Source organism: Etheostoma spectabile, unplaced genomic scaffold (genome assembly GCF_008692095.1).
Source record: "Etheostoma spectabile isolate EspeVRDwgs_2016 unplaced genomic scaffold, UIUC_Espe_1.0 scaffold00002243, whole genome shotgun sequence".
Lineage (NCBI taxonomy): Eukaryota > Metazoa > Chordata > Actinopteri > Perciformes > Percidae > Etheostoma > Etheostoma spectabile.
Window position 1 is genome coordinate 10,294 of NW_022602872.1, and position 14,251 is coordinate 24,544.

General features: G+C 40.7%; 1 protein-coding gene across 4 annotated transcripts; it reads right to left on the reverse strand.

The window, feature by feature from the left end:
* Nucleotides 1–1,718: 1,718 nt before the first annotated feature.
* Nucleotides 1,719–13,562, reverse strand: LOC116675775 (NACHT, LRR and PYD domains-containing protein 12-like). 4 transcript variants are annotated; one of them, XM_032507364.1, is made up of 15 exons: nucleotides 13,451–13,562; nucleotides 12,156–12,361; nucleotides 9,170–10,970; nucleotides 8,540–8,713; nucleotides 8,018–8,191; nucleotides 7,021–7,194; nucleotides 6,427–6,600; nucleotides 5,998–6,053; nucleotides 5,754–5,809; nucleotides 5,523–5,569; nucleotides 4,381–4,598; nucleotides 3,135–3,400; nucleotides 2,639–2,755; nucleotides 2,356–2,497; nucleotides 1,719–2,110 (listed from the first exon to the last, which is right to left on the reverse strand). In XM_032507364.1, the coding sequence occupies exons 3-15, from the start codon at nucleotides 10,807–10,809 to the stop codon at nucleotides 1,983–1,985; spliced, it is 3,366 nt and encodes a 1,121-aa protein (XP_032363255.1). In that variant the 5' UTR covers nucleotides 10,810–10,970; nucleotides 12,156–12,361; nucleotides 13,451–13,562; the 3' UTR covers nucleotides 1,719–1,982. The 4 variants fall into 4 exon arrangements, with proteins under 4 accessions (XP_032363255.1, XP_032363254.1, XP_032363257.1 ...); XM_032507363.1 differs by having other exon boundaries at nucleotides 9,170–10,973; XM_032507366.1 differs by lacking the exons at nucleotides 6,427–6,600; nucleotides 7,021–7,194; nucleotides 12,156–12,361; nucleotides 13,451–13,562 and having other exon boundaries at nucleotides 9,170–10,752.
* Nucleotides 13,563–14,251: the final 689 nt, after the last annotated feature.

The following is a 14,251-nucleotide window of genomic DNA, read 5'->3' on the forward strand; positions in this document are numbered from 1 at the left end:
TAAGATTGAAACTGAAGGCTTGCATAATGTTTTGATGGGCTAAATTTTTTGGGGAGTTTTCCTTCTTCACCACTGCAGTGTTCTTTTTACAGTGGATCTCCAACACATTTTCAGACTGTAAAATGGGTCACTGGTCTATTAAGGTTGGTTTTCCAGGTTTGAAACCTTGTACGAGTTGATCCAAAAGCTGGTGTGCAGAAGTTAGAAAAGATTCAGAAAACTTTGAGGGCAACTGTATAGTGGCTGCACATTTACACTCCTATTGCAGATTGTTCTTACAGAGCTGAGTTTACTCTGAAACAGAATCCATTTGCTCTTGACCTCTTCTTTGCTCTGAGTGCTGCAGTTGTGAAGAAGGAAAACAAATACAAAATATTTTTACGTTTTTAATTAGAAGAATGTTTATTAGAAATGTAGTAGGAAAAAGACTGACAGGCAATGTCCAGTGGACGTCTGATTTATCCTCACATTCAATATCAAATCCTCTGTCCCTCTAAACACAAAACAGTTCTGTTAATACACTTTGTTTCTATGGAACTTTTCAGAACATAGTAACAAAGTGTTCAACAGCAACATAAGACAGAATCTATCTTGTTAAACTAATAAAAGAACAAAAAGGAAGAAAAAAAAACAACTTAAAACTAAACAATTAGTGATATACTCAGGGTTTAGTCCCATCCATAATATGTAGTGAGTATCGAGTATGTAAACACAAAAGTTGGCCCCTTCTCCCTGGCTCAACAACAAGAGAGAGAGCGCGCAACAGTGGTCAAGCGACCTAGAGAGTGAATGAAGAGAACTTTACTGCTGTCTGTCCCCTGAACACACTGTAAAAAACCACGGTCTCTGTAGACAGCCCAGGGTCTAGAAACGGAAACAAAAACAAACTGCGCCCACCTGCACCACCAAACAGTGTTCCAGCCAATAACCGATAAGAAGGATTTGGGGGTTGGGGGGTTAGTGCGCAGAAGCACGGAAGGGAAAAGGAGGGTACGAGATGAAGAGGAGGGAGGGGGGGGGGGAGCTAGCCTCGTTTTGTTTTAATGTACTTTGAACATCAACAAGAAGTGCCTTCACCCAACATCGCTTACAGCACCTTTAAGTAGTGGCGTACAAAGCAGTGAATCCAAGGAATGAAACACTATTTTTTTTGATTGTCTCGTAGCGTTTACATTCTAAAGCACAAATACTGCAAACACACCCACACCTCAGTGGGAAGGTGCAGCATTGTAGGATTAGTGTTGTGAATGCAGAGCTTCATCCTGTCTGTTTCTGTGTGTCTGTGTCAGCTAAACTGTCGATGTGAGACGTTGTGGGGTAAAGCGGCAGTTGTGAGAATAGGCTGCACTCCCTACACGCTGTTATTGGCTGGGGGTTACGCACCCAACGCGGGGCCCAACGGCTCTTTGCTGGGGCCTTAAAAACATCCCACACTCCCTACATTCCCTAAAAGGAAAAAGAAAACCAGGCAGAGATGCAGATACAGACACCAACTTACACTTCTAGTGAGTCATAGGTAGTGATTGAGAGGTCTTGTTTTTGTATTAGTCTATACATTGTTTTTTTTGGGAAAAACATTGCATATACTGTACCTTTAAAAAAAAAAAAAAAAAAAGAAAAAAAAAAGGAGGGAATTGAAATCTTTAAATAGATTTGAAAACGCAAAAGATAGCCATGAAATTGAGTTTGATGCGTTTCAAATGACATCAAAATGTGGCTTTCCCAGCCAAACAGATGGGTGTTATAGAGATTCATCATCATCATCATCATCATACTCCAGTTTCTTGCTTTTGCTTCAGCTTCAGCTCAGCGCTATGGCCTGGAGCCCCCTTATGGAGAGCAGCAATCAGAACGGAGCAGGCTTCAGCTCCCCTTCTTCTCACCGCTTCTTCTGCTTTGGCTTTTGTTCTGGTGGACTGCATTTCAGCATCACCCATCCTGTGAACCTCAAGAAGTTCATCCAGAAGCTGGTTCAAAAGAGGTCAACAGGACACACGGTCAAGAAACTGTATTTGACTGGTGTGCAGCTTCTTGTCAGCTGGGATGTTGTCCTTTGCTGGGACGCTGTCTAATGATGGGACATTTCTCTGTGGAATTTCCCCTCTTGGACCTTGAAGATAACCAGGGAAAATATTTTTGTCATATAACCAACAATCACTTTACACAGACATCTCTTAGAAATCACATAATTGTAAAATAAACTGAAATTAAACGTCATGTTTTTATCTGCTACAGCAACATATCTGCTCTGGAAGTCCCCGAATGTGCAGGAGAGCTACATATCTAATCTCTCCCGGAGCATGGCTGAACTCTGACATCAGGTGGAGTGCTGCTGCAGGAGGGCGACCTCTTTACCTTTGAGTAACACCTGACGTTTCCAGATTACTTTCCTCTCCTGGTCCTGAACCATCAAAGTCACTTTCTCCGTGTTCGTGGTCAGGAAAACTTCAAACGTCGGATGTAAATTTGGTCCATACTTCGAGTGGAAGGGTGCAGACTGAAAACCAGTAGCAATGCGGGATTTTCAAACCAGTTGCTAACATGTTTATCCGGTAATTCCCCGATTGTGAATCTACATGCAGCCAAAATCGTATTATTGATGATTATGTGTGTAAGAATAAGAAGTGACTTGACTCACATCAGGCTGTATTGTGAAGCCGTCAGGTTCACAGTGGAGACTGTAACTTTGACCAAAGCCGAGGTAACAATTGGAAGAGGCTGTGACGTACTCCGCACCTCGTTGTTTCTTTTCAACCTTTAGTAAGAGGACATTTATTAGTTTATGCTCAGATAGTCAATTTTATTTAAAGAGCATTTGAAAACAAGAAATGACCAACGTGCTTTGCAGATTGAGAATTACAGTCAATTAAAAACATAATGAGGATATACTTTGGAGTTAATCAATTAAAGCATAAAATAGGAAGTATCATGAATGATGCTAGCCGACAGAAAAACAGGCTCGGAGAGAATCCAGAAAAAAAGCCTACAAATTCAAGAGCAATCTAAAGATTTTCCGTTCGGATTGATTTAGATTTGTAACAAGAGAAGCAAAGTGTGAATCATCTATGTGGAAACTGCTGTAGCTTAAAACAGGAGATTAGGCTGATGGTGAGCACATATGACGATCGCTTTACCTCTTCTAGAAGGACGTTGTCGGGCAGCAGCAACACGTCGAGTACTTGATGTACTTCGTACAGGGGTCGGAGGAACAGCACAACTTGGCCCTCTATTGGCTGGGTCATGTTCAGAAATCTTTTAACGAAATCCCAGACCAGGCCAAAGGCAGCGAGGTGGGGGACCTTTACAACAGCATGAGTAACCGTAATCTCCAGCGGCTCCAAGATGCTCATTCCGACATCAGTGACGTGGGCGACAGACAACATGCCATCAACGAGCAGCGCTGGGAAAGCAGAGAGATGGTAAACCTTTTCATCACTGCTAAAACACTAGCATCTCCACCTAAATCATTTCTTACCACTCATCATTTAGTCTGGTGCCTCCCAATGATGTACCAGTTTGCCTATGAATTTGAATTTATTATGTTTCTGTCCCACATGTGGTCTGTCTGGATGTGTGTATTTAAGGATTAGCTCCATTATAATTTTATATACAGTTTGTATTCTCCTGCCATGAGACCATTATTACAGTCAGATGTCTGGGAGCACGCCTCTAAATCTGAATAGTCTTTGGTGCTTTTAGGTTGGAGAAAGTCCTCTTTACAAATGGATGTTATTGAGTAAAGCATTTGTTTTGTACATGGAGAACCAAGCGTAGACTGCCAACTGAAAGGGCAAAAGACAAAGATACCTCTGAGCAACATTGTCATTGGCTGAAGAAACTAGAAGCTTACCATCAAAATGTACGCAGACTAAAGCCCCTGACACACCAACCTGTTGCTTTAGCTAAACTCTTCTTCAAACTACAATAGAAATAGAAGGTTAGTCTAGGGTTCACACTATTGGGAAATCAGCTGTGTCATACTGTGGACTAAAAAAAGGAAAAAAATAAATCTGTTCAAACCTCCTTAATCTAACCTCTGAGTAGACTGCAGAGGGCCCAAAGAAAAACAGAGTCAACTTAATATGTAGAGCACAGCTGTGTTTCAATAATGATCGAGGGTCACTTAGCCTTTCTGGACTAAAAAAAAACAATTCAAAACCCAGTAACAGTATTTTCCCATCATACAACACTGTGGGGACATCAACTTAATGAAGTTGGAATCATTTCATTGAATGTATATATCTCTGTTCAAAGAGTTATTATTGAAAGAAAGAAGATCAAATAGACAACTATGCAAATTTTTCAATGCTACACATTATCATTAATCTTTGCAAATGTTACTTCTTTATGTCTTGACATTGTACACCGCCATGTCTTTACCATCCTTTGTTTCACAGTGTGGCAGGCGGAGATGAAGGATAGCAGCATCCTCAGAACACTTGATGTTGAACAGTGGCCCCGCGGCCTTCTTGCCAGCTGGTTTGAGGAGGCTCTGATCCCATTGGACAGTCCTGTACAGCAGCTCCGCCTCCTGAGCCATAACAAACACCAGTCCAGTCAAACTACACCGGAACACACCTGGACCAGGACACCTGAACCTGTAGGACACCGAAAGGACAAATTAATATAAGAAGCATGTATTGAAGCCGTGCAGCTAAAAGCTGTTGCTAACTCCGCCCTCACAGTTGACAACTTCACGCGACACTTTAGAAGAAAGGACGTCTCATCCCTCTAACAACTCATTTCCTCTCTCCTCCCATGATTTCCCCCCGTGTGGAGGAGCCGAGGATGCAATACAAGGGAAATGAGAAGGACCCAAATTCCAATACCCCTTAAGGCATTTTCCATCCATCCATCCATCCCCCCATCCCCTCACTAAACCGCCCATCTTCACACCTCTTCCCTGATCAGCTCTACCTGGCCTTAACCAACCACCTTCTCACCTGCATCTTTTTTCCCCTCATCAGCCACCATCAAGTCATAATACCTGACATGTTGCCTATTCATGTTGTGTTTAAGCCACCTGAACGAGTACCGGAAACCCAAGTTTCTCCTAACGGTGTGATCAGCACCTTGCGTTATAACTCACTGCCATTAGTGTGTGAATGAATGAGAGGCAAAATATATAAGGCTATATAAACGCAGAAATGGCTGCATGCCTGCACCAGTTCATTCTCTGATGTTGAGCTGGCTGAAAAGCCTTTAAAGCATCCACCTGCATGTCTGACCCGTTTGTCCAGTTTGTTGAACTGTCTGCATTAACAGCTGCTGCAGCCATCAGCCTCTGACTGTTTGTTTTGTTTGTGTACACAGTTTAATGAATCAGGTTATTTTTTATCTGGACTTTACACTGTTTCATAAATGAGGACCCGGTCCAAAATGCTGTGACCGCTGGGTGTTTTATGATTATTCAATCTACAGTGTTCAGCTTTGACTAGCTCGCCAAAGACAACAGACCCTTGACACAATTTGACAAACCATGAAAGACGTTGGAATAGTGTTTTGTCATATTGTAGGATTACCTGTATGAACATTCAGTTGTGTGTTCAGGTGAGAAGGATAATGGAGCCTGGAATTAAGAAAGGCACAAAGTGAGTTATTTTAATAGAAGTTAAATTTTTGATTAAATGAAAACAAACCACAACTACTCGCCCTCAGCTCACTTGGTACAATATCAATAAAAATGGTCTCGTAGTCAAATCTAAAAAAAATAAAAATAAATACTTCATACTATACAACTGCTCCTCTCTCACCTTTCTGTTATCCTCGGGGAGTATTGTTTTCACATGCAGTTTAACACCGGAGTCATCTGATGGAGAGAAGTGAAGGAGATAGAACAACAATGAAAACATGAATAAGGTTCAGAAACAACAGGCAAAATTATTGAATATTTTCAGCTCGAACAAAAATGGAATTGACGAATATTTGTATTATATGAGAACAAACTCATTGTAAAGAAAATAGTTTGATGAATTAGGATAATTGTTCAATACTCACTTTTTTTGTGTTTCTCATCTGAACTTGCCACCTGTCTAATCATCTTGCCATTGATCCTGTAGAGATAAACGCAGTCCCAGAAGTTATGACCCAGCTTCTGAGTCCTGACATAAGCCAACTGATCTAATGCTTGTATTCCATCTTCTCTACAAAAACTACAACTGACTGCAGCCGATGTTCTGAGCCTGCATTAGAGGAAATAACAAGTCTAGATCTAAAAACTTCAGTAGGAAAACAAACCTTTTTAACTCTCCTGTAAAATCCCACTTGTCTGTTCAAAAGTGGCAACTGACTGTAAAATGTTGCTTGGCTTTGCATTGTCCGCTTGCATTTTATGGTTTGTGGAAGAATGAAACAAACACATTAACCTTCATGTATTTATTGAAATACTGCTGAACCAGCATGGACTGAGTTGGCCCCCTTACTGACCTCAGAGTCTCCAGTCTACAGCGTGGACTCTCCACAAGAGCAGACAGCAGCTTCAGCCCAGAATCCTGGAGCTTGTTGAGACTCAGCTCCAGGTCTCTCAGACTGGAGGGGTTGGACCTCAGAGCTGAGGCCAAAGAAGCACAGGTGATCTCTGACAAGCCGCAGTGCCACAATCTGAATAAAAAAAATTCCTTAGTTAATCTATCAATTAACTTGTAAAATGAGTAGAGTGACTTTGTCATTGTGGATCATAACATCAGACTTCTATTTTATTATTTAAGAAAACACATTAAAATGAATGGAAACCAACTTCAGAAGGTTATCATCACATTAAAACAAAGTTCAGATGATTGTCTGTATGCAGATGTGACCCTTTACCAAAAATTTGAAACATTCATTTAATAAAACTGTCAGAGTGGACTTTTTCTACACTTTCTTTGAGATAAGCACATCTTTTGCGAATGCAGACTAAATTTAGTACAATAAAATATATACAAAAGAAAATGTATGTACGGAAGTTATGAATGTACTTACATTGTGTTGAAATGTTAATTAAAAACAAGATCTCAAGACTAACAGAGTCAGTGAACTGACCTCAGAGTGTCCAGTCTACAATGTTGATTCTTCAGAAAATCACACAGCAGCTTCACTCCTGAGTCCTGCAGCCTGTTGTTCTCCAGGTCCAGCTCTCTCAGATGGGAGCCATTGGACTTCAGAGCCGAGGCCAGAGAACCACAGCTGATGCTTGACAAATTGCACCTCCTCAATCTGAATAAAGAATAAATTATGCAACTTTAGAAGACACTGTTCCTGCTTAAAAATCTTACAATGTTTGATTATCTGTTCAAAGCAGAAGGTTTAGAAGGTAGAAGTTAAAAAAGGGAAAATCCAAATGCCTAAACCCAACAGGACGCAGGTTAACAACTGTAAAATACAGATGAGAAAAAGATGTCTCAGTAATATTTATTGAAACGTGCCTCTTAAACTTTGTCAGCTCCAGGTGAATAGAAATTTGTGTAACACAGCCTGTCAGTTTTTAGATTTTTCTGATGTTCTGATAAGTCAAATAAAAAAACAAATTATCGTAGCAGTCTGTGGGTTTCCAGACTTCGATAGTATCTCATTATTAATACAGAGCCTGGACGCTGCAGTACGAACACATAATTAAAAAACAAAAAAGCAGAAATTGATGCAAGATTTGACTCAAGAATTGACTAAAGAACCTTCAGTTTAAAACTAGTATGTCTGTACATCCTATAGCTTTATAAATCTTTCAAAAACAGTGATATTCATTAATTTGACTTATATTTAAACATATGGTGAAATATTACTTTTTTTCCAACTTCAAATTATATCCCCAAAGCAAAACAAAAAAAGAAATGTCTCTGGTTTGTTCATCTCACTTCAATTTTCCATCTAGGGGACTGAAAAAGCAATTGATCTTATTATTCCAGTACCAAAAAGGTTAAATTCGGCAGCATCGGAGCAATCCCGGAAGTGAAACATTGTCGACAGAGTAGTGTCACCACAACTTTCACAAAATATAATTTCAGCACAGAAGTGAAAAAAATAAAAATAAAAAATGTCTGACCTCAGAGTCTCCAGTCTACAGTGTATACTCTCCAGAAAGCCACAGAGCAGCTTCAATCCAGAATCCTGCAGCTTGTTGTTACTCAGCTCCAGCTCTCTCAAACTGGAGGGGTTGGTCTTCAGAGCTGAGGCCAGAGAAGCACAGCTGACCTCTGACAAACCACAGCCCATCATTCTGGATAAAGAAATGCATGTTTTTATTATTATTTCCTTTGACATTCTGTTATTGTGGAATGTCAGCAATGGTGTAGATACAAATCAATTAATGATCCAAGCTCAAACAGTTTGCAGCCCGTTTTATCTGCCATCATCAGATCTAAAAAAATGTACGGATATCATCTTTCCTGACTGATGAAACAGCAAAATGAGTATGTGAATGCTAATTTCCTTTCTCAACTTTGTTACTTCACTAATTCCTGAAAGAAAGAACATGTTGCTGGAAGTTTTATTTCTTTGTGCTCAGGCAAACCCAGACAATGTATGAACCAGGTATGTGAAACTAAGTCAAGGTTTTGAAACTGACCTTAGCGTTTCCAGTTTACAGTTGGGACTCTCCAGTCCAGCAGACAGAAGCGTTATTCCTGATTGCTTCAGGTTGTTGTCAGTCAGGTCCAGCTCCCTCAGATGGGAGGGGTTGGATTTCAGAGCAGAGGCCACAACTTCACAGGAAGTATCCGTGATTTCACAGCCAGAAAGTCTGTTAGGGCACATACATTACAAAATATGTAACTATAAAAAGAAGACACTTTATATTTAATTCATGCACTAGATGACAAAACAGTTTGACATATACGGTTTTGATTAACATAGGCTCTCCATGTACCGGTAAGTGGTACAGCTGAGCTTTTATTTGTTTCACATGAAACAATAATTATGTCTTTTTCATACCTGCAGACCTGTCATTTTTATTTATTTTGCTTGAATCTTAAAAGATGAAGGGTGAGCATAGTAATGTTCAATCTGTCAGTGTGATCTGCTCCCATGTCTGTCTCCACTAAGTTATCATGAGGTCACCTTGATTTGTATGTCTGATAATAAAAGAAGCTGCGCTGAAAGTACTGTGTAATGACAACTTTACTGCATTTACTGGTAACTGTAAAAAGTTAAACTACTAATCTACACTAATTTAAAAATGAATTACATATGGACTTACACAGCCTTTCTGCAGTTTGTCACAGCTGGAATCAGTCTCTCTCGTCCCCAAAGTGTTGTGGTGTACTGGTGCAGGTCCAACTCATCCAGAACCTCATCCGACAGCTGCAGCATGTAGACCAGAGCTGAGCAGTGGATCTCGGTAAGTTTCTTCTGTGATCTGCTCTTTGACTTCAGGAACTCTAGGATCTCTTGATTTAACAAGGGGTCGTTCATCTCCATCAGACATTGGAAGATGTTAATGTTTTTGTTAGAAAGCATCCCATCACTTTTCATTTCCTTTAGGTTGTTGATGGCTTTCTGGATGGTTTCTGGACTGGTTTCTGTATGACCCAGCAGGCCTCCAAAGAATCTCTGGTTGGACTCCAGACAGAGGCCATGGAGAAAGCGGGCAAACATGTCCATGTGGCCATTTTCACGTTCAAGGCATTTCTTCATTGCTCTTGTAAGGAAGTCATTCAAGGATGGGTAATCAGGATAACTGCCATCCCTGTTGTCATTGTCCCAGTATTTCCCCAGGAAGTCCTTCAGTACCGCCATGTTCCTATTGGTAAAACAGTGGAACACGTAGATTGCAGCCAGAAACTCCTGAATGCTCAGATGAATGAAGTAGTAGGCGATCTTGTCGAACACCACATACTCTTTGTTGAGAAACGCTGTATAAACTTTTGAGTACATCGAGGCCTCTGTCAAATCAAGACCACACCGGTCCAGCTCTTCTTGGTAGAACATGGTGTCTCTTTTCTCCAGCATTTCAAATGCCAGCCTCCCCATCTTCAAAATAACTTCCCAGTCCGCCTCCGTCAGCTTATGTGGGCTTGTCTCCTGTTCTTCATCATTCTTCCGTTTCCTCTGCTTTGTCTGAACCAGAATGAAATGTGAGTACAAGTGAGTCATGGTCGTGGGCGGCTCTTCTTTTTGGTCTTTAGTGAACATGTCCTCCAGAACTGTAGCAGTGATCCAGCTGAAGAGTGGGATCAGACACATGACGCTGAGTTTCTTGGATGCCCTGACATGTGAGATAATTCTACTGGCCATCTCTTCGTCGTCAACTTTCCTCCTGAAGTACTCATCCTTCTTGCTCTCAATGAAGCCTCGTACTTCTGTTACCCTGTCAATACACGCAGGAGGGATCTGACCTGCCGTTTCTGGTCGGGAAGTTATCCAGACGAGAGCCGTGGGAAGCAGATTCCCCTGAATTAGGTTTGTCAACAACACGTTGAGTGATGATGTCTGTAAGAGATCAGAAACGACCTCATTGTTCTTAAAATCCAGTAAGATGTTGCTTTCGTCCAGGCCGTCAAAGATGAACATAACTTGACAGTCGTCAAGCTTGTCTGGTTCAATCTCTTCTAATGTGGGATGGAAAAGCTGGATCAGCGTGACAAGACTGTACTGCTCATCCTTGATCAAGTTCAGCTCCCTGAATGGAAGCGGAATCATCAGACCAACATTTTGGTTTTCCAAGCCATCTGCCCAATCCAGAGTGAACTTCTGCACTGCAAAGGACTTTCCAACGCCAGAGATGCCTTTCGTCATGACAACTCTGATGCGTGGCGGTGCGTCACTATTGAATACGTCGTGAAACATTAATGGAATGTCTTGGTTGGTCTTCATCTTAGAAACTGTCTCAAGCGGCATTAGAGCACGTTGGGTATTATGTCCCTCTGTGATGAAGAGCGTAGTGTAGATCCTGTTGAGGAGGGTTTCACTTATTGTCTTATCAGTTCCTTCAGTCACACATTTACATCTCCTCTTCAGACTGATCTCATGTTTGTCTAAAACCTCCTGCTGACCGCCATCTGCTGAAATAAAGGTTTTACCAAAGAAGAACATTTAGAGAATCTGGTGATTATTTTTATGACCAAAATTACAAACAAAACAATAAAGCCTTTTTTTATATTTCATTATGTTTCTAAAAATCTTTAAAAAAAAGAAAGAGGGAAACTTAGGTAGTTTTTTCGACCCGGAACAAAAACCTTTGAAATTGGTCCAGTATTGAGCGAGAACTTAAGACATATAGTAAAATAGGGCCCAGGATTGGCCTGCACAATGCTGGAAAAAACTGACATTGCAATATTTTTTCCCCTGCGATATATATTGCAATATGAAAAAAGTATTTTTTTTAAAAGATGACATAAATAGCTCTATTCTTCATCCCATTCTTTGTTCAACTTTAATGCTTTACAAACCCCAAAGCAAGTAAGCGCTGTGACTAACGTTACTCTTCTGAAGTGATTTTGGAGAGGGAAATTAGAGAGAAATGCGCTGGTTAACTAGCATGACACCATTCTATTCATATTATACTATTAATCCAGGCTAAGGTGTATGAAAATGAATGTATGAAAATTTCTTCTGAATTTTAGGTTGTGGTCGACTAGCGGGGCAAGCTCGTTGGTTTGATAAATTGATCAGACTTTCATGTCACGCGCACTAGCAACAAACTCTACATATCCAAGAACAATTAAATCTGTAAATTACCTTAGATCAGATAAAGACTTCTGTACTAGATTAGTGTTACGTTTCCAGCGTCGCGGCTCCAAACCGTAACGTAAGAGACGGACGAACCCCTTGCATCTTTAGGCTAACTATATTAACTTTAGCCTGGCTGGTAGCAGGTTTCAGCGTGGGGAAAATGCCCGGGAGACGTTGTGATTATGTGGCATTAATCAGGCGATTTAGTTCGGGTAGCCCACGTGGCTACCTGTCTTAAACGGGAGGGGTCGGACGGTAATAATCGTGTGAAAAGAGGACGGTGAAAGTTTACTTTTCTATCAAGCAGCAAAAAAGTTTTAACGTCAACATCGCAACAACCTGCGATGTGACTTTCGCGCTTGCGCACATTGCGATGTCAATGCTAAAAAAACACACCAAAAAAACAATATTGTTCAGCCCTAGCCCAGGTAATAAAATACAGAAATTCCCCTTTATTGACCGAGCTGAAAAATTAGACATAATATCATCAGCAGACAGAAGTACAGTCTTACTTTGTACAGTGCCGTTTGTTTCGGATCTTTTTCCACATTGGGGACAGGTGGAGTCTCCTGATGAAGCAGACTGGTCCCAGTATGTGATGTGCTGTCTGCAGAACCAGTGTCCACGGCTGGTAGAGACTGGATCCTTCAGGACATCCTGACACAGAGCACAGTAGGACAGCAGCTCCTCCACAGAACCATGAGTCCTCTTCTTTTCTCTATAGAAACAAAACACATTCTTTTTAACATATTAGAGGTGCCCAACCCACAGCTCAAAAGTTGCCTGCAGCGCTTTCCCTACATATACACTACAGTTTTGAATTAGGTGTTATATCAATCATCTTCTTAATAATTTATACTTTTTATTGATCCCCAGTGGAAAAAATTACAATGTACACTGTTAGTAATCACTACACACAAGTCTGAAATACACACATATGCTCAGGACCTAATCATGCACAAAAACTGAGATGTCAGAGTGGGTGGGCTGCCAGCTCAACCAGCACCCTGAGCAGTTGGGAGGGGGAGGGGGGGGTACGGTGCCTTGCTCAAGGGCACATGGCAGTGCCCAGGAGGTTAAGTGCCATCTCGCCAACTACTGATCCACACTCTGTACTTTGGTCCATACCTTGTATGGACTTCGTCCTCCGTACTTTGAACAGAGGACTGAGCTACTGCCACCCACTCCCTTCAGTAATAACTATTTGAAAAGGAGATACACACTATAAGTCAGACACAACATGAATTATTTACATTTTAAAAACTTTAGAATGATTCGAACTTCCGTGTACCTACAGTGTTGCATGGCAGGGGAGACTACTGATAGAGCTTGGATTTTATATTTGTTTTCCTGTCCAGAAAAGCTAGCTAAGTGTCCCTCGGCCATTATTGATCCACAAATGTGCAATACATATTGCGTTAGCCCTCTGCTGTCTACTCAATGGTTAGACTGAAGAAGTTTTAAGTGCGATTTGACAGTGCAATATGTTCAGCTGATATGTCAACAGTGCTTAGGCTGGACTAACCTTCTACTTCTATAGGAGTTTGAAGAGCTTTGCTAATGCTAACGCTGCCCGTTAACTCCAACTCTAGCCACACATTGGCGTGCCACATGTTATGTAGCTTTAATGGCTCAAAAACCAGGAAATGGAAAAAAAGGAAGAAGAAGACGTGGCTTGGACTCTAGACGCGTGTTATAGAAGGTTTTTTTTGTTGACATTTCGTACAACAGACTAAACAATGAATCGGGAACAAAACAGCAGCTTATTAAATAAGGAGAGTAATCTTTACTTGCAAGTAACACTCACCTTGCCAGTCTGTTTTTCCCCCCCCCCACTGCTTTGTGGAGTGTAAAATGGAGTCTGGCAGTCTGACTTCATATTTTCCCTAGTTTGCTCCTCCTCCCTCCGTATCATAACTAGCTCCATCGGTCAGCCAGGTGTGGGAATACTGAGAGGTACGTTGCTCTCAAAGTTAAACAGTTTCAAGAATATTTTACGGGACGAAGAAAACAGACACAGCTAAAACCCATAGAAAGTTAAAGAAACTAAAAACAAGGAAAACCAAGCTTAACAGATGTAGGTAAAATTAATATTTAACTATGTTCGTACAAGTAGGTTAAACAAAATGCGTTGTCTTGCAGCTCTGAAACTCTGAAACAGACGATCCTGCAGGGACATGTTTCCTCTCTGTGTGCTGCAGTTGTGAAAAAGAAAGAAAAAAAAACTCATTACTTCTTTTCAGCCTTTTAAAAACATTATGCCAGGAAGAAAATAATGCACATAAAGATTTGGATTAGGCAAGTGAATACTACATTTAACCACTACTGAATATTAATATATTATATATATATATAATATTAAATATACTAAAATGTAAGCATCAGTGCATTGATAGCACTGAAATATTTTACTTTTCAGACAGCAGTTGAAAGCAACATTTCCCCAGCTCCACAAGAGGGAGCCAGAGTTTAAAAACAAAGACAGACAGAAACATGTGACCAAAACGCATGGATGTGTTATAACAAAGATTCTCTATGAACTCGGATCTAAAACGTATTTCTTTTTTATAAGCCGTGACTGTTTAGAACCAGTGATTATTAGTAGTAA

Bases quoted from the DNA above. Each gene is read 5' to 3' on its own strand.
- LOC116675775 (XM_032507364.1), bottom strand. From the start codon at position 10,809: ATGCCGCTTGAGACAGTTTCTAAGATGAAGACCAACCAAGACATTCCA. The intron at 5,810-5,997 runs GTGAGTATTGAA...TCTCTCCATCAG, and splicing joins AGATGAGAAACACAAAAAAA to ATGACTCCGGTGTTAAACTG. The intron at 2,756-3,134 runs GTAAAGCGATCG...CTCTTACTAAAG, and splicing joins ACAACGTCCTTCTAGAAGAG to GTTGAAAAGAAACAACGAGG.